This window comes from Adelges cooleyi, unplaced genomic scaffold (assembly GCF_023614345.1).
Source record: "Adelges cooleyi isolate 19-005CV unplaced genomic scaffold, UGA_ACOO_1.1 ACOO_flye_CR_arks_rails_tigmint_CR_PRNA_306, whole genome shotgun sequence".
Lineage (NCBI taxonomy): Eukaryota > Metazoa > Arthropoda > Insecta > Hemiptera > Adelgidae > Adelges > Adelges cooleyi.
The window spans coordinates 504,344-525,854 of NW_026095977.1; the positions used below are offsets into that span (position 1 = coordinate 504,344).

General features: G+C 31.2%; 1 protein-coding gene across 2 annotated transcripts in view; it reads right to left on the reverse strand.

Moving 5' to 3' along the window:
* The window catches only part of LOC126839486 (uncharacterized), a 37,049-nt gene extending 23,004 nt beyond the window's left edge, over positions 1-14,045 (reverse strand). Inside the window, exons 1-3 of one of the 2 annotated variants that reach the window (XM_050574805.1) lie at positions 13,992-14,045; positions 13,103-13,165; positions 5,237-5,360 (exon numbers count right to left, since the gene is read on the reverse strand). In XM_050574805.1, the coding sequence (XP_050430762.1) occupies positions 5,237-5,360; positions 13,103-13,106 (128 nt within the window). In that variant the 5' untranslated portion in view covers positions 13,107-13,165; positions 13,992-14,045. Of the gene's footprint in view, positions 1-3,094; positions 3,203-5,236; positions 5,361-13,102; positions 13,166-13,991 lie in introns of those variants that run through there. The other variant, XM_050574806.1, reaches the window with a different exon arrangement.
* Positions 14,046-21,511: the final 7,466 nt, after the last annotated feature.

The window sequence follows — 21,511 nt, forward strand, 5'->3', positions numbered from 1 at the left end:
TCTCAAAAACATGTCAAGCAACAGTGTGATTGATGAGTAGGTACCGAGAATAGAGAATATTTTATTTTATTTACAAACATTTGTGTATAAAAAAAATAATAATATATTTCCCTAAAAAGGATAATTAACAATGATTTGTGTTTAACATAAAAAAAAGGAATTGACTTTTTGCATTATATAAAGTATAAAATAAAATAGCCACGACACCTAACCAAAACATAAGTCATTGTTTAACTTAAACATACAACTTTTGTTTTAAAATTGTTTGAAACCAAGTTATATTATCTGAAGTCTTATAAGTTACTTTGACAGTATACAAATTGAACTTCTTATTATAACTGATTGTTTAACTGATTCGTCACGCTGTTTGTAAGTTATTTGTAATTATTTACACATAATAATGTGCTCCAACACTACCAGATTAGTACTATAGAATCATATATTTTTTTTTAAGACTCGATTTTTGCTAAATTATTGAAAATCTGCGTGGGCGCTTTTTACTAAGTTTTTTAGGTGATTAAATAAATTATGATTGGTTGTTATTTAACGAATAGCTCATTAGTTTTTACTAGTTTGTTTTCTATAAACTACAAAATGGGAAAAATCATTTTTTTTTCGAATTAAATTGTATACATACAATCAGAACACACTGCTGTGTGGCTAAATATTATTTTAAACTTGACACAATGTAAATAATGGCAGTTCATAATGATAATAGTCAAAATTGAATTTTTTGCAAAACAATAAACAGTGTTTTATGATAAAGTACATTTATTTGATAATTATGAGTGGAAATTGACATTGTATGGGTATCCAATAATAATATTAATATAAAATGTGTGTGAGTTTTTTTCTACGTCTTGTGCAAACAAGTAAAATTCCAAATAATACAACGAACCACCGCACGTGTGCGATTTTCCAGTGAAATTAAATTCATTAAATAGTTTGTAATTTATTTCTGACAGAAAATATTATTTAAAAAAAAGTGCTTAATATATATTGATATGTTAACACATAAATATATATTAACATAAATTGTTGCCTGGCCATTTGAAAAAAGAAGACAAAGCACCGTCATGAACCTGGTTTAAACTTATTACAATTTTTTTTTTTTTTCAATTGGACACATTAAAGAGGCCTTTATTTTTCGGCGTCGTTTTAATGGCAACATATTATATTAAATTGGCTATAACAATTATGCTAATTTATAAATTTTATGATACAACAATTTTGAGTGCTTTGTTTGCTTTGTCCTCGACTAGACGTTTGGAGATTTCTCGAACCGACTTTGCTACGCATTTTTTCTGGGAAATAGTTAAAAAAATAAATCCTAGACACGAGTCATAGGTGTGCTAGCTACGTCTTGGGATAACGCGCAATATTCTGCAACATCAACCGAGACACGACCGTTTTGGCCGGTTAAAAATAATCGCTTTATTTTTGAACTCATTACCTGAAGGCGATTTAATTATTATATATGCGGACAACGGTGCAAACGACACGCGCGGCAACGGAAAATAACAGATTATATTTTATTTTCTGATCACCTCAGAGTTGGAGAGAGGGAGTGATGCACCAAAGACAACCCCGGCAAAGAGGGGAAAAAATACATGTGCACTGCGCTATGCCACCTAACTGCATGTCTAAATCGAATATAATATAGGTAATATTATGCACTCAACCTGACCGTCTCAAACAAACCAAGAAAGTCCCAATCCTAATGATCATCGTGTAGCTTAAAGTGCCAACGCTGCAACCGTGAGATGCATCTGTTCCCATCTCAATTCCAGTGATATCCCTAAGGATTCCGGGACACGTGTGCTCGAATTTTAGTGATAAGAACTGTCGGAAGACAAAAGACTGCAGGTATGGACTGCACGTGTGGTTCTTAAACCGGTACATTGTCTGGATTGGTAATGTGCAAATTTCAGGGAAGAGAATGAAATTTCGTAGAAATTCCCACAGGAATTTTTCCGAATTATTCCCAACACCGGGAATTGATTGGGAACAATAATATAATTTGTATAAATAATTGTTTATATGAGTCGAGTACACATATTACAGAATAAAAGGAAGACTTTTTTGTGATTCCAAAAATATATTATATTAGATATAAACCTAATTCAAGTTTTATACATTTAATATCGGTCTTCGGTGTAAAAATTGGATTTTAAATAGTAGCTTTTTATTTTTATAATTGTTCAACCCTTCGTTAGTGTGTTGGGGCTTATTAAACCCCACATGATGAGACTTTGTGTGATACTAATACTTGTCTATCTGTTAAAATTACATTAAATTTCAAATTAAAAAAAAAACACATTAGGATAAAATTTAGGTAATATTTCATTTTTGCACTTGAATGAACTAATTACTGATTAACAAATATATATATATATATAATTTGAACAATAAAAATACATTCTACGATAAATACTTCTAAAAAAAATTGCCAAAAATAAAAACAAGTTACAACTTGACGTTAGTCTTTAAAGTTAGCAGTTTAAAAATAATAATATGTACAAAATTATATCTTTATAAGTATAAAATATAAAATGAACCTAATCCAAAATAAAATAAACATTACTTATATAAATTTTTTTTTTTTTTTTTAAGGAATATAGGTAGAAGAATATTTCCTAAATATTCCCTGTTCCCATTCCTTGGGGAATATTCCTAGTAGCACAACACTATAGTCTAGTAGCACAAACTATAGTCTGGATAGTTTAGAACGATTTCAACGTTTTTATCTCATCTAGACGAATGCACGTGGACAACAACTGTCTAGTAGATAACATCGGTTTGTTACGGGTATTCTTAATGGATGAATTTGAAATAGCTATTTTATTTTTTATGATACGCTATTAGTGCCAACCTATGCAATAACGATAAAACATATAAATGAGTAAAAACTGTGGATCATAATATTGAGGTGTGCTATAATTATTATTCAGGTCCAGGACGACATAACGTTCAGAATGGCAGAGTGATTGTAAACATTTTAATAAAACTGAGAAACGCGTTGGTGACTCACATATTATTATTTCCCACCGTTGCTTGTTTGGACATAATACATTTGCTCACAGATTATACTCACAGGTACACCAGTTGGCCCGGAAGCGTCAGATTCTTGAAGATGGCTGATGACAAACGACGGTGACGAATCATAAAACGGATATTGTGACTAACAGGTTCGAGTTGCCGAACAAATGTATTGTAAAGTAGTAATGATTGTACTTATTTAATGGAACGTTTTCAACCACAGCTGGCTATGATAGTTTGTTACGAAATTTTATTACAATTTTATTTGGCTTATTACAAAATGGCCGTCGAGTTGAATTTCTAGTTTTAGGTAATTGCAGCCGTGTGAAATTTAACGATTAAAAAAAAAAAAAAATTACTCATAACATAATGTGTCACAAGTCGTTAAACACTCTGAAATGTTTATACACAAATTCTTCAGGTAAAATGGCCACCTCGAAATTGTTTAGTCAATTGAAGCGATTTTATCACGTTTTAGTTGGTTTTCTGACTGGTCGCTATAATAAGTTTTGTATAAATACTTTTGGAGTTACTACTGAAAAGCGTAGGCTGAGTAAATAGTGATGTGTAATGTTATTTTTATTAGGTGTGACCACCTACATATTATTATTAAACGTTGACAACTCCAACTGTATACTAAACAAGTCTAAATTATCCCTCTTAATAATTCCTATCTCGATTTTTTTTTCATCTTTTCAATTAAGTCAATTATTACATATGGCACACTTGGTGCAAGACTGTCACAATTCAAAATTTGGGTTTTTTTTTCAGTTAAAGTTGAAAAAAAAAATAATACTGCCACATTTTTAGATACTGCGTAGTAGAATTTTAGTTTTTTCTCATAGTTAATATCAAGACGGCTTTAGTGCTTTATTTAAAGGCGTTTTAACATAAAATTTCTTAACCGGATGACACACGTGGAAAAAATATTAAACTGTCACGTTTTTTGTTGTAACATTAAATTAATTTAACGAGAAAAACAAAACTGCCACATTTCTCATTATGGCGTATTAAATATTTGGTTTGAAATGGTGAAACTGACACAAAACCCAAATGTGGTGGTGTAGATTACCACCTTAACCTCAATTTCTAGTGTCTGGATGAGATTCAACTGAGAAGCTAGTTAAAATTAAAACAACAAGCAACGGGTAACATAAATTATTATTGCATAGTATTAGCGATAAAGATCTTAAAAGTTATCATTTAAGCTGTTTCATTCTTAAAATTGAATTTTCTCAAAACTATGTTTTTTGAGTTGTGGCAATTTTTCACCAAGAGTGAATCATAATAGAGACAAATAGTCTTAATTGTTTTATTTAACTATTATTCTGTGTTTGGATAACTGCCGTTCAAAAGGATCACAAAATATTCGTATTGTTAAAAACGGATTTGTTAGGTTAAAAACTATTACTTTGGCGCTGACAGTGATGTGTCACAGCTTTGTGTTTGTATTGCGTTAGTCAAATTGCCAAACCATCAGACGGCGGCTTAAGTCGTTGGCGACAGGTTTTAATCGGATCACAACAGCTACAACGGTTATACGAAATTCCATCCCGTTTATCCCGGAGGAATCCTCGACGGCATCCCGACACCGGGGGGAGGGGGGGGCCTTTTGGATTTTCAAAAGAGACCCTCGTGCCGGTTGACAGATGCGATACAGGAAAACAGTATGTCCGAATACCGATATCGTTCCGGAAAGATAGGTAGCAAAAGGTTTAATCTCCTCAACTTGCCGTCAAGTGTTATTTACATGTATGTACAATTATTCTCTAACCGTTTGGAAAATCCCCAAAAAAGGGATACCTACCCATGTTTTCACAAAAAAAATATATATCGTGTCAAAAATACGTATTTGTAAAATTTTGCCCGGCTCGACAATACAATACACAATACAGTAATAAGTGATAATAACATAAAGATAAAAACTACTAACGTACACTAGCTTGTTTGCGGTAATGAAGTAAGCAGAAGGACTAAAGCCAGTGTGACCACACGAAAGGAAAAAAAAAAGTCTTTATTGTTGACCGGTTGGCACTCTACTACACGATAAGATACGTTTTTTTCCATAGAGAATAACCAGAAGGGAATAACTTAGGGTTAACCATAGCCGCAGTGATGTCAGAACGCAGGTATTCCGTTTTTATTTTTCTGCGGTTCGTGGCTACACTGTTAATTTATTAAATGTCCCTACACCTACCAGCACTGTCCATTTCTCAAGATGTCCGACATGATTTTCATAAGCGGCCGACTATAGGCAATCCCTTTAATATATGATGACAACGTTGACACATAGCCACCCTCTGGATTTGTTCGGCTGGATACTAATAAAACAAAAAAAAAATGAAAAATACAATTATTTATAAGCAAACAAAAAAAAAAAAATACTTTTGCTCATAATATTGGATTTGTCACGTCCACACACGTGTGATCCCCGGCGGGAAATCAAAACCCACAAGTGTATGGTGAAAAAATATTCCACATATAACCCTATAATATGTTATGCTGTTGTGTTCGACATATATATATATATATATATATATATCCACCCTGAACCCCGTTTCCGGTGATCGAGCCTAATGCTTCGGGCAAACACAATGGCACGATTAATCTAGACACACAATATTATATATTATCGTTGTTGATTCATGTTCAACCCCTTCGACGTGCCCTGACAGGGTATCGAAGGTATTAATTAATAAATACCGTGTAGCCGGCTGTCCGGCATGAACACAATACAAAATTGGTCCGGTTTTGTTTGGTCACAAATAAATGGCAGACAACAAAAAAAAACCGTTCAAACCAGCGTGGCACAAATCTATCTATCTATCTACTATTGGAAATAATTATCATAACAAGAGATACGATAATAAACCCGAGACCGCTCTGCTTGGGTGCCTAAAAGTATCGTTTATAACCAACTTAAGGTGTATAATTATTATCACTCACGGTTACCGTCCGAGATTACTTAGAACATAAAAATTAATGTCGAAATTCTTGCCAACGTCTACAACGTTGATTTTGAAAACGGCCATTAATAATAATGTATTTCTTTATGCTAATTTCAACACTATAATACTGTCCACGGAGGTGTTCACATTTTTTTTGTTGATAATATTATTATAATTATTAATACTTATTTTTTTTTTATCTGCGCAGGAGTCTTTAAATATATATAAAAAAAAAAAAGATCACTGGCCCAAACGAATTACATAAAAAATTCCGGTTTTTTTTTTAAAGTATCAAATTATGTTGTATTTTTGGCTGGGTTCAAGGCCTGTTGTCGACAAGTAATACTCATTTCTCGGTAATTCGTAATAATTCGCTTAATATCGAGAGTGTATGAGTAATTGCATATTATGTAAGCGAGTTAGTAAAATATTATATTAAGTGTTCGTGGTGTATTCAATGTCGCACTTAAACTATGAGGTCGTCCTTCACAAGTAGAGCTAAGAATAATATTATATTAGGTTTTTAAATTTCTTTTATAACTAGAAGATTCGGAGTCCGACGAATTTTCCCATAAAATTAACGACGTGGTCAAAAATAAAAAATTCCATTATATTTCCTACACAATTATTATCTTTCACATTACCAGTGACTTGACAGAAATACATTATGCACTGTGTACTGCTATTATTTAATACCTAACGGATAGTAACGGGATTTTAGATATTTTTTTTTTCATAATCTTCAATATATTATTACCTAGTGTTATAGATTGTCCTGAGTAATTGAAACGTCTAAATTTTAAAACCACCACAAAAAATTCTATAGCACTTCATGGTTAAACAAATAACAATTTTCAAACAACGATTTTGGATTGATATTTAAACTTAATACAGTAGAGCCAAATTATAGTGCCCGAAAAATTCGTACGCACTATTTACAATGATAACGTAAACTGATAAGAATATTACTGATAACAAGTAGTTGGTTAAAGACGGTTGATGGTGATAACATTACAGATGTTTGATAACATTTATTTGTCGACATTGTATTACGGAAGGTTGTTTTTTTCATTTTTTTTCTTAGCCACACTGATCTATAGTTATTAAAGTTTGTTGACATTTTTCGATTTTTTTTAGAGTGGTTTTAGAGTGGTTAGAATGGAACCACTATTTGGTTTTATTTAACCCTCCAATGAATGGATTAATTTCCCCCATAATGAATTTGCTGAATACAATTTTTTTCAAATATTTAAATGGTTAATGAAAATTAAATAAATTGTTTTTTTCATTTTTATTTAAAATGTATAGTCTGAGTGAGACTTAAACAAATGATACTCGTGATAAGTAATGCATTAATAGTTGTCAAAAAATAATTTACTTCCACTTTACAGTTCTAATATTTAGTAATATGTTAAAACCAATTTAATTTTTTTACTATTATACTTCCAATCTATAACAAGTAACCATACTTTATAAAACTTAAACAATAAGTTAAACAGTTTTTTATTTTGAGATTCGACAATGCCTTTGATGCGTAGTGTATCGTAGGTGATACACATATGTGTGTTCGCTTGTTGCATACTGTATCACAGATGATACTTAATAAAATTGATAAAACTATGATCATTACTTGTTAAAAAACTTCCTTTTGTTCCGTGTATTAGAAAATTGAATAATACAGTTGCTGAAAAAGATATATTTTTTCTAATTAATAACATCATAACTTATGTACTTTCGGATCACATAAAAACCGCGGTAGGTACTCTAATGTTGTTATCACTTAATCACACCTTATCACTGATTATTTGATAATAATATCCGACAGCTATTTCCACGGAGGTAAAGGAAAATAAAAACAAATATCTGTTGTACATAAACGGCGGTTATTTTGAATTTTCTCGGTTGTATCGCCGGTGATGTTATTGTAGGGTTAATATTAGTGTATTATGTGCTTCGAGTTTAAAGTGTAGACTAAAACGTAGACTAACGCCCATTTTTCGCATTAACCGATTCGGTCTAACAGTGTGTGTGTGTGTGTGTGGCGGTTACCGTTTTAACCTGCCAAAAAAAAAAAAAAATAATAATAATAATAGTACAATCAACGCGGTTCTTCTACAATACAATATAATAGTATATAATTACCGGTCGAGATGATCTCAACTCGCGCACACCTCTTTTTTTTTTTTTTTTTTTTTAGCGGTCGCCAATTTTCGCGGTTATTTATTTAATTTTTTTTCTCTACTTCTTCTTCTTCTAACACACGACTCGAACACGTCTTCTTGGTCCACCTATGCGCCTCACCTACCCAGGACGTTCATTATAACAGTAAACCGTCGGCCGATATGGCATGCGGCCGGCGAGACCGTGTGCAAGCATTAAATACACGCCAATTCATAATGTACTTGTATATTTAATACTCGCCACACACACACACACACACACATATTATACTTAATAATATTTTTTTTTTTTTTTTTACCACGGTATCATCCGCAAATGTTAACGGTGTGTCTCCTATACCGCAGGTCGCGGGCCTAATGAGCGTGAAATTCGAACAAAATCCGCCGGAACGACCACTCGGAGTAGGTAATAATAATTGTAATAATTGTTGTTGCAATTATTGAACAAGTATCACGTCTCGGTCGTTACCGAGTCTCTGGTATTATAGCGATAATAATAATAATAATAATATATACTCATTAAGCCGGTGTGTAATATACACGGGCACACCGTGTAACCGCATCGCATAATAATACCTGGACCCAGGATTCGTTGGGTCAGAACTTCCTTAGCTCCCCCTCCCCCCCCCCACCACTAGTTGCACCAATGATTTAAATTTAACTCAGCCCCAAAACTTTTTTAAAAATACTATTTTCGTACATAGGTCATGACGTAGAAGCTATTAAGAAGCTATTTTTTTTAAATTATGTACAACACACATCAAACACTATCTTTTCAGTACAACTAATCAACCTTATAAAAAAAAAAAAATGTTAAATTGCCAAACAAAACAAACATTAAACATATTTCGTGTTGAACTATTTGTTAATATCTATCATAAAGTAAATATCTATTTAGTCCATTTCGGTTAGGTTCCATCAAACACTGTTGTTATAGTATATCTTTTTAATTGCACCTAAATTATTTCAAACGAGCAATACAAAGCAGACACAAACAAGACATTGGGGGCGAGAGATGGCAGTTCGTCGTTATGGTCGAGGTCTTCAATGAAAACAGATGAAAAGCCTGATCCTGGAGTACCTATCAATCGTATGACCTTTGTATATAACCATGCAAACCTTATGACCCCTTGTAACCTGTACTTAAATAATTGTTGTTTTTTTTTTTGTGTGTGTTGACATTATTATACTTGTGTATAACCTTTGTGACCATACGAACTTCTATAATCATGTAAACCATTATAACCCGTATAACCTGTAAACCTACAGGAAATTATCCACATCTGGTTATCGACCAGTCAACATTTTCGGCAAATTATTTCATCTCGCTTACTCGCACTTGCTTGTTGATCACTTTTTAGTACCCTCCTTACAACTTTGGCTGCAATGTTAACATAGTTCAATCCAGCAGCAGCTCCAGTAACTCATTTTTGCGGTATCCATTGGTACTTGAATGGATGAAATTTAACAGAAAGACTAAGCAAAGTCAGAACAGATCCGTTCAATGGAGTATTAAATTTTTACTAGAACAAAAGTAATTTAATTTGTCAAATCATTGTGGGCCACCCTGTATTTGTATTTATTGTAAAATTTTAATATTGTGTTGTCCTCTCTTTTTAACTTTAAATTTGTAATGATATAATTGTATTTGTTGTAAATCAATTGTGTTAAAATAATGTGTTTGTATTTATTTTTATATATAGTATTTTAGTGTTTAAAAGTCACTTTTAAATTGTACTATTATGCCACGCAACGTTTTAAAGTAAAACGTTTAATATTTAATAATACCAAAATTAATCACTTCCTCCTTCTCTCCAATAAATAACTAAAAAGGTTTACTAAATGTATATTTGGATCTAAGTACTTTGTAGTAAGTTTCGGGACTGGTGAATTTTTTTAAATCTTGAAACTTGTCTGCTAAATTTTCATTTACATAATCCGAATACAACTCAAGTATTGCATTGACGTGTTCATGTATTTCAGATCTAGTCTCTAATTGATTTCTGATTTGTACAAAAATGTAAATTTTTCATCAAGAAATTTATATTTTTTACTTCTATTTTCAAACTCAGCTAATAAGTTATCACTTTGCAGCAAAATGTATAAACAATGTTTCAACGAATCTGAGTCTGAGATTTTTTCTAGCAAGTCTGTTTTTCTTATAAATTGCCTTATAAAGTATTTTAAAAACACATTTTTTTTTGGTGTTCAAATAAAAACTTTGAACCCTACATTAATAATTCTGAGACCAATTATAAATTATTTAGCAAAGTAAATGGAATAAAAATTCTACTTGACAAACACTTAATCATTAAAACGTACAAAACCTGATAAATATTTTACTAAACATTGTTTTTTTACTACTTAAAAAAAATATATTCTTTACTTTTTTCAAGACAAAACGGACCAGAAATAATAAGATAAGCTTTATTTTATCATAAACTTCAAAACCTCTTATATTTTTATATTATCTTTAAATATTAACTTTTAAAATGTTTATCGAACTAACTAATTTTTGTAATCTTTTTTTTTTTGTTTTCGTCTGCGTTTAGATTTTTAATTGGTTTTCAAATTTAAATGTATGAAAATATTGTAAACCAAAATGAATAACAAATAATAGTCTGAAAATTCCATACACTACATTTATCATCTTCAACGCAATTTTCAACACAGTCTTAAAAAACTGACATTTCTCTTGAAAATGGGCTCCGGTCTGTTCCAAAACAAGAAAATATACTTTTTCCCCTATTCAAATTTCCAAACCGCCACCGCGCCAGTGCGTTACCGTATAATATAATATAGCAGAGGTAATATTATATTATAATAATAATAATATTATGTCGGTTGAAGTGTCGACGATTTATAGAGGCAAACGCTTATGGCGAATAACTTTGCATAATAATAATATCATACTTTGCCGGCAGGTATTATCATGTTATATAGTATTTTACAAAATGTAATACGGTAGCTTCTCCAGGCCGATATAACACGAGCAAGCAATACCGCCGGGTTAAGTAGTACTGTACTTAGCCGGTACGGTTACCCAGTCACGGGTAAGTGTCCGCTAACCGTTGTGCTCGCCGTGATGGTCTTTAGAGACTTTTTGTGTTTTCTATGGATTGCCCTTGTAGAAGAGTCCTCTACCGGGTTCCTGACCCTGTTCTGTTGGGCATATGTAGGTAAGTGTTGTTGTAACTCACCGGGTTTAGCACGTTATGCACGTTAGGTCGTTTGTGGGGATAGTGTGTCACATCACGTCATGTGTGTAAAATACACTTAAAATAGCGTCACGAAAAATATACATACATGACTATATAATAGTAATAATATAGATAATATTTGCCGGGGACTTTCACCGACCGACGAGACCGACCGCCGTGGAATTCAGGACGTTGACCCGAGCCAGTGCGAACGGTGAAGATTTCGCTTTTAACTTGTACACATGTACACACGAGGCGGCCGTTTGTTTTTTTTGAAATTCTTCTTTTGATTGAACTGAAACAGTCAAACGCATAAGTCGCATGACCGATCGGTTGAGTTGACAAAAACACATTTTTTTTATTCGACTGGCTTGCATTTTGCACACACTATACACAGAGGAAAGGGTACAGAGTAAAAACCAGGAAATTTGATTTTCCCTTTTTTCCCCCTCGTACCCTTCAATGGAAAGTACACAGGATGTACCTGTGTACTTGGCTGGTACACAGGAAGTCAAAAACGATTTCGCAGTGTAAGTGTTAGACTTTATGAATGGTCTCGGTCGAGTAATAATTTAGGTCGGGGAACGCATCCCAAAATATCGTGTCTGCGTAAAAACGCTGAAAATCATAACCGGTTTTTACATGTTTTAATTTTTGACTAAAAAGAAAAGCGTGGGCCCTATTCAACAAAGTCCAAATTCATTGAGTTAAGTTAGGTATGCTTTTGTTTTTAGTCGAAAATTAAAGATGTTTAACATTATTTTGAAATTGTAGTTCATTTTCTTCGGTTGTTTTCAAAGTAATTGACATTTTAAATAAAATCTGCTACAATTGATCGGTAAATTGTTCTTGTTATAAAAATATTTTTTACTTTTTACATATTTTTTTTTTTTAGAAAAGCATGTTTTTAAAAAAGTTTTTATTAATTAATTTATTTTATTTGTCCTAACATTTTGTCCTATCAATTGAATTTATTCCGAACATCCTGATTTCGCCCGAATCGGCTCAGCTATTCTGTTTTTCTTTTTTTGGCGATTTTTACTATTCGGAATACAAGACTTAATTATTCTCGCGTTGGGTCGGTCCATTAAAGAACCGCCACGAGACGGCGTTTCCGTTAATGGGATCATCCCGTGTGGTCACTTGAACGGTTAATATATACATATATGTTATTTTGTTATGCCATTCAAACGGAACGCCGTTAAACGGTGCGTTATACCGCGCTATCGAAAACGCCCATTGCCAAGAGGACCGGCCGAATTTTATTATAATCTTCGGCTGACCCGTTGGGTTTTAAACGCGCATAATAATTACTATACCAGTGTTTCGGTATTGTATAATTTGCATATCACAAGACCGGATCCTGCGGTGTACTGGTGTCCGAAAATGTACTACTACTTTCGCCAAAAGTGCACACCGGATAATGGCATTGTGTCGTTGACCCTTGGCCCGCGTATGGTCTCCAGAGCAAGTCTAAATTCCACCGTTTTACAAAATCAAATACCTTAATGGATTTATTAAACTATTACAACTCAGAGTGATAAAATCCCTTTTAAATAAACGCTTCGATGCGAATCTGTGGATAGTAAAAGTTCAAACCAGTGCAGTCCACAAACCAAGCACAGTAACACAGCGAGTAGCGGTAGTAAGTGGAGTAAGTAAGCGTTGTACTTAATGACAATTATGTGCTTAAAAATTTAATTTTTAGTATTAGGGTGATTACTATTACACTCACGCATAGAAACCTGGAAATTGACTACCGTCGAAGTGAAATTTTCTCATTTTTTGTGGAGGTTTCCTAACAAAAAAAAAAAAAATTAATCATAGATTTAAAAAAAAAGTTGTAGATGTTATAGTGCCATTATAGGTCTACTTTCGGTCTAATTTTCAAAACTAAATTCCCAAAACTTTGGTTGAAAAAATGAAATATAGAAAAATTGTGATTTCCTACTAGAGGAAAGGGCTTATGATATTTTTTTGGCCTGTCAATGTTTATCGGTAGTGCTGTGGTAAAAAACTATTCCATTCGAATTTGGTTGTTAAACAATTTTTATAGAGCACCGTTATAAAGTTATTAAGTTGGAAAAATATGTATATTTTTTCAGGTGTTTATTTTGATTTTTATGACGAGGAATGAATTTTTGTTAATTTTCAGCCAAGTTAAGTACGATTTGTGATCTATAGAGTTGCTACACAAAGAAATCGGTTCAGTGGTTTAAAAGATATCGTGTGCCCAGACATAAAAAAAAGAAAAACACATCATTGTATGTACAATACCTTCACAACTTTATACCAAAGCTAAAAATAACCTTTTTCGAGTTAAAAAAAAAAAAAGGCAAATCTGTAGAGGCAAGCGCTAAGTGGAGACAATAGTAATCGGATGGGTGTGGAAAGGAAAAAAGTTTTCAACCCTTCCAGAGGAAAGGTTGTATGATATTTTTTGGGTGTTTCGATGTACATCTAAGAATATCCCAAACGCATTTAGAGCTTACTAGACTATTTAAAAAAAATAATTACATTGCGCCTTAGTTTAGCAAGAGATAATATCGGTAACAATAAAATTAGGAGATGGACACAAAAATAAAAAAAATTTGTTCAAACAATAGCTTCTCGTGTATACTTACTTGGGAGCTAACAATCTTTGGCAAACGTTCCTTGGAGTTGACGGTGGATAAGACGTGTTTAGAAAGCAACTGGGGCGCTATGGTTTGGTAGTCAATTGGAAATTTTCTATGGTTAAAATTTTTTGCGGTTTCAATAATCGGTCGGACGTCGCCAAGAACGTGACTCGAAATCCAACGACGGCCGGATGATTTCTAAAGCGTATACTTAAATTTGGACTACGATAATGGCTATAACAATATTATCATACTGTTAAAATAAATTGCCCGTCTCGTTTTCACCGTAAACGTATCTGGGCAAATTTCCCGTACTTAATTAGGGTGAACGAGGCATTTTTAACCCGGCATTAGTCCGGCGTGGTCTAGAATAAAAAAACAAGTACTCTAATACAATAGAGATTTGATCTTTTGTGCAGCTATAATAATAATTATGGCAGCCAATATTAACGAAAATAAATCGACTTGAAATTCAAACACCACTCCATTCTTGTATACATATGTTTTGTATAAAATAGTCAAATGCGTACAAATTATTAAAAAATTGGTTTTGTTAGTATACACGACTAATAACTAAATATTATAAGTTCAAAAAAAACTCTCAAGTATCGTTGGTACAGTAGAAACTGTATTATTATTTGTTGTATTTCATACCAGTTCAGCTTACTTTATAGAAACAAGTGTTTTTTTACCTTAATGTGTGTTTGAAAAAAACCATAACTTTTTGCCTGTACGTTATGGGTATACACGACATAGCTCTATAGGTAATATTCTTAGCCAGTTGTTTCTGATTTATTTTATTTACAAAATGTTAAAGAAATAAAACACTTTTTTTTTTTGTTAAGTGTCGGCTGAAAACGTAAAAATGTATTGCAATTATAGTTTTTTAACGTTATTTTTTACAATCATTCATATTCATATGGCATGCGAAACACCAGACAGCATAAAAAAAAAGTGCATAAATATTTTAAATGAAATTCGCGAGAAACCGGCCTGGCATGATATAAAAGACTTAAAGATCAAACACCAGAAGTATGGCAAAATGAATACCATTATTCTAACGAGCAATCAGATCAGCGAAGACAACTACATGGAATACCTTGAATATTTCAGCTTATTTTTAGGTTGCAGGTACGTTCAACGATTGAAATCGACTAGTAAGACTTGGAATGGTTTTATGAATAGCTGTAAAGGAGAAAAGAAAACGGGAAATTATGTGGATTTTGCATTTTGCGTGGGTAAACTTTATCATGTGATCAAAGCGTCTAGGCCGATGTTGGCTCAAATGACCCAAGGTGTGTATGACATGGAAAGACTTTTTCTTGATAAGGATTTAAGTCAAACAAATTACTGCGAAAGAAACCGTAAAATTATAATGCAATTTCATGCAACAGTGTTTGCTTTTATTGATCTATATCCACACGCTAAGTTTATGATTTTGATGAAAGAACATCTTGTTGACGAAAATCTAACCGAAGACGTTTTCAAAATAATTTCCGTTTTAATTGATGAAGTGAGTTTTACGGCGTCCAATATTAACAAAAGCTGTAGTTTTCCTAAACCCTTTATGAGTTTTTCATTATACATGCATAAGTATAAACGCTTAAAGAATAAGTCAAAAACAAACTATATTGACAGTATATACGTTTACGTAATTGAAAGACTTGAAGCATTTTATGAGCGTGTTATTCAAGATGAATACCACAGTCTCGGTTTGGATGATTTACACAACACACTCGAAACACTGAATAAGCCTCAAAATCTAGAGCCTGAACAAGGATGTGAACATCCCCAGGCCCCAATTTAGTTGCGCCAATGATTGTGTGTTGTATATGAAATGGTCGTATGATTTAAAATAAAATGCAATAATCTAGTAACAATGAAGATTAACGTAATTGTAAAAATTTTTCTCAAATTAGGTTTCCCATAGAGCTTTCATAGTAAAATTGTATGTTTTAAATAAAATGTTAGTACGGTTTAAAAAAAGTACATGAACAACTATTTACAACTTAAACCGTAGTAGGTGTTCACAAGTTAATTTGTTACGAGCGATTTAAAGATTTCTACGTTATGTTAAATAATTATATAATATTTATAGTTACATGTGATAACGTTATATTTATATAATTTAAAATAACATGTGTAATACTAATATTAATTATATTCAAAAAATGCATATTGTATAATATTTTCTATATTTAAAAAATATAAAATGTCTTATCTGGAATTAAAACAAAATTTTTATTGATTGGTTGTTATATTACATGCCTTATATTTTTTAGTTAAATTATGTATACTTATAACGGACAATTTATTAGGCACATTAAGCTATTCATTCACGAGACTCCATTGATTGTTAAAATAATGCTGATAATCATAATAATCGATTGTTATGGATATATTATAATAAATATAATGATAATTAGTTTGTGAAATAATATCATGATCAATATTATATTTAAAAACCAATGTGGTTACTAAAATATTTTTCAAGTTTGGAAAAATATATCTAATTAATATTCTTAATAACTGTTAATTAGTTGAAGCAAGAATCATGGTATTATATGATCATTTCTCTAGTGCTATTAACCCGACCTCAGTCTGCTGGAGTCTAAAATAACCAACGAACTATTCATATTATTAAATATAAACTTGATAATTTACAGATGGAAATGTTATCTAACTTCGGTAGCGCAGTCTCGCTTATAGCCAAAATATTGTTTTCACGTTTTAAGTATATTAAACTCACTGATTCTTTGGTGGTCTAGAATAAAAATCAAATGTTCTAAAAGCAAGTGATTTAATCGTTTAAGCAGCTATAAATATGGCAGCCAATATTAACGCAAATGTATCAACTTGAAATTAAAATATCAGCCCAAGCTGTTTTATAATTTAATATTATTTGTATACCATATGACTTCAATTTACTTTATAGAAACATGTGTTTTGACCTTAAAGTGCGTTTGAAAAATCTACAACATTTTTTAGTGTATTTTTTGGGTTTAATTGACGTAGTTCTTTAGGTAATTTTTCGCCAGTTGTTACTGATTTACAGCAAAATAATTCACATTATTCACTTGTTCGTGAAAAAAATACTAAAAAACTATTTTATTCGTTTTACAACATGTTATAGGAACAGAAACATTTTTTTTTTTTTTAAAGTGTCAACTATAGGCGTAAAAATGTATTTCAAATTTAGTTTATTTATATTATTTTTTACAATCTTTTATATTCATATGGCATGCGATACACCAGACAGTAAAAAAAAGAAGTACATTAATATTTTGAATATAATTCGCGAGCAATCGGGGTGGCATAAAATAAAAGATTTAAAGATCAAACACCAGAAGTATGGCAAAATGAATACCATTATTCTAACGAGCAATCAGATCACCGAAGACAACTACATCGAATACCTAGAATATTTCAGCTTATTTTTAGGTTGCAGGTACGTTCAACGATTGAAATTAATTGGTAGGACTTGGAAGGGTTTTATGAATAGCTGTGAAGATGAAAAGCAAACAGGAAATAATGTGGATTTTGCATTTTGCGTGGGTAAACTTTATCATGTGATCAAAGCGTCTAGGCCGATATTGGCTCAAAATGACCCAAGGTGTGTATGACATGGAGAGACTTTTTCTTGATAAGGATTTAAGTCAAACAAATTACTGTGAAGAAACCCGTAAGATTATAATGCAATTTCACGCAACAGTGTTTGCTTTTATTGATCTATATCCACACGCTAAGTTTATGATTTTGATGAAAAAACATCTTGTTGACGAAAAGCTAACGGAAGACGTTTTTACAAAAATGTCTACCTTAATTGATGAAGTGAGTTTTACGGCGGCCAATATTAACAAAAGCTGTAGTTTTCCTAAACCCTTTATGAGTTTTTCATTATACATGCATAAGTACAAACGCTTAAAGAATAAGTCAAAAACAAATTATATTGACAGTATATACGTTTACGTAATTGAAAGACTTGAAGCATTTTATGAACGTGTTATTCAAGATGAATACCACAGTCTTGGTTTGGATGATTTACACGACACACTCGAAACACTGAATAAGCCTCAAAATCTAGAGCCTGAACAAGGATGTGAACTTCCCCAGGCCCCAATTTAGTTGCGCCAATGATTGTGTGTTGTATATGAAATGGTCGTATGATTTAAAATAAAATGCAATAATCTAGTAACAATGAAGATTAACGTAATTGTAAAAATTTTTCTCAAATCAGGTTTCCCATAGAGCTTTCATAGTAAAATTGTATGTTTTAAATAAAATGTTAGTACGGGTTAAAAATAGTACATGAACAACTATTTACAACTTAAACCGTAGTAGGTGTTCACAAGTTAATTTGTTACGAGCGATTTAAAGATTTCTACGTTATGTTATGTTAAATAATTATATAATATTTATAGTTACATGTGATAACGTTATATTTATATAATTTAAAATAACATGTGTAATACTAATATTAATTATATTCAAAAAATGCATATTGTATAATATTTTCTATATTTAAAATATATAAAATATCTTATCTGGAATTAAAACAAAATTTTTATTGATTGGTTGTTATATTACATGCCTTATATTTTTTAGTTAAATTATGTATATTTATAACGGACAATTTATTAGGCACATTAAGCTATTCATTCACGACACTCCATTGATTGTTAAAATAATGCTGATAATCATAATAATCGATAGAATGGATATATTATAATAAATATAATGATAATTTGTTTGTGAAACAATATCATGATCAATATTATATTTAAAAACCAATGTGGTTACTAAAATATCTTTCAAGTTTAGAAAAATATATCTAATTAATTTTCTTAATAACTGTTAATCGGTTGAAGCAAGAATCATGGTATTATATGATCATTTCTCTAGTGCTATTAACCCGACCTCAGTCTGCTGGAGTCTAAAATAACCAACGAACTATTCATATTATTAAATATTAACTTGATAATTTACAGATGGAAATGTTATCTAACTTCGGTAGCGCAGTCTCGCTTATAGCCAAAATATTGTTTTCACGTTTTAAGTACTTTAAACTCACTGATTCTTTGGTGGTCTAGAATAAAAATCAAATGTTCTAAAAGCAAGAGATTTAATCGTTTAAGCAGCTATAAATATGGCAGCCAATATTAACGCAAATGTATCAACTTGAAATTAAAATATCAGCCCATTCGTATGCAAAGCTGTATTATAATTTATTATTGTTTGTATACCATATGACTTCAATTTACTTTATAGAAACATGTGTTTTGACCTTAAAGTGCGTTTGAAAAATCTACAACATTTTTTAGTGTATTTTTTGGTTTTAACTGACGTAGTTCTTTAGGTAATTTTTCGCCAGTTGTTACTGATTTACAGAAAAATAATTCACATTATTCACTTGTTCGTGAAAAAAATACTAATAAAATATTTTATTTGTTTTACAACATGTTAAAGAAACAGAATTTTTTTTTTTTTTTGTAAAGTGTCAGCTATAGGCGTAAAAATGTATTTCAAATTTAGTTTATTAATATTATTTTTTACAATCATTTATATTCATATGGCATGCGATACATTAGACAGTATAAAAAATAAGTACATTAATATTTTGAATAAAATTCGCGAGCAACCGGGCTGGCATAAAATAAAAGACTTGAAGATCAAACACCAGAAGTATGGCAAAATGAATACCATTATTCTAACGAGCAATCAGATCACCGAAGACAACTACATCGAATACCTGGAATATTTCAGCTTATTTTTAGGTTGCAGGTACGTTCAACGATTGAAATTAATTGGTAGGACTTGGAAGGGTTTTATGAAGAGCTGTAAAGATGAAAAGCAAACAGGAAATAATGTGGATTTTGCATTTTGCGTGGGTAAACTTTATCATGTGATCAAAGCGTCTAGGCCGATATTGGCCAAAATGACCCAAGGTGTGTATGACATGGAGAGACTTTTTCTTGATAAGGATTTAAGTCAAACAAATTACTGTGAAGAAACCCGTAAAATTATAATGCAATTTCACGCAACAGTGTTTGCTTTTATTGATCTATATCCACACGCTAAGTTTATGATTTTGATGAAAAAACATCTTGTTGACGAAAAGCTAACCGAAGACGTTTTTACAAAAATGTCTACCTTAATTGATGGAGTGAGTTTTACGGCGGCTAATGTTAATAAATATTGTATTATTCCCACACAATATATGCAATTCAAAAAATACTTGCGTGTGTACAAAAGCTTACAGAATAAGACAAAATATTTCGACAGTGTATACGTTTACGTATTTGAAAGACTTGAAGCATTTTATGAACGTGTTATCCAAGATGATTACCACAGTCTCGGTTTGGATGATTTACACAACACACTCGAAACAATAAATAAGCCTTAAAATCTAAAGCCTGAACAAGGATGTGAATTTATGTAAAGTAAAATTATTGTTTATGAAATGCATATATTTTTATTTACTATTTACAAAAAATATAAAATATCGTATCTGGATATTGTATTCCTTAAATTTTTGAGTATAATGTAAATTTTTTAGAGCTTTCATAGTAAAATTGTATGTTTTAAATAAAATGTTAGTACGGTTTAAAAAAAGTACATGAACAACTATTTACAACTTAAACCGTAGTAGGTGTTCACAAGTTATTTGTTACGAGCCATTTAAAGATTTCTACGTTATGTTAAATAATTATATAATATTTATAGTTACATGTGATAACGTTATATTTATATAATTTAAAATAACATGTGTAATACTAATATTAATTATGGTCCAAAAATGCTTATTGTATAATATTTTCTATATTTAAAATATATAAAATATCTTATCTGGAATTAAAACAAAATTTTTATTGATTGGTTGTTATATTACATGCCTTATATTTTTTAGTTTAATTATGTATACTTATAACGGACAATTTATTAGGCACATTAAGCTATTCATTCACGACACTCTATTGATTGTTAAAATAATGCTGATAATCATAATAATCGATAGAATGGATATATTATAATAAATATAATGATAATTTGTTTGTGAAACAATATCATGATCAATATTATATTTAAAAACCAATGTGGTTACTAAAATATCTTTCAAGTTTAGAAAAATATATCTAATTAATTTTCTTAATAACTGTTAATCGGTTGAAGCAAGAATCATGGTATTATATGATCATTTCTCTAGTGCTATTAACCCGACCTCAGTCTGCTGGAGTCTAAAATAACCAACGAACTATTCATATTATTAAATATTAACTTGATAATTTACAGATGGAAATGTTATCTAACTTCGGTAGCGCAGTCTCGCTTATAGCCAAAATATGGTTTTCACGTTTTAAGTACATTAAACTCACTGATTCTTTGGTGGTCTAGAATAAAAATCAAATGTTCTAAAAGCAAGAATCGTTTAAGCAGCTATAAATATGGCAGCCAATATTAACGCAAATGTATCAACTTGAAATTAAAATATCAGCCCATTCGTACGCAAAGCTGTATTATAATTTAAT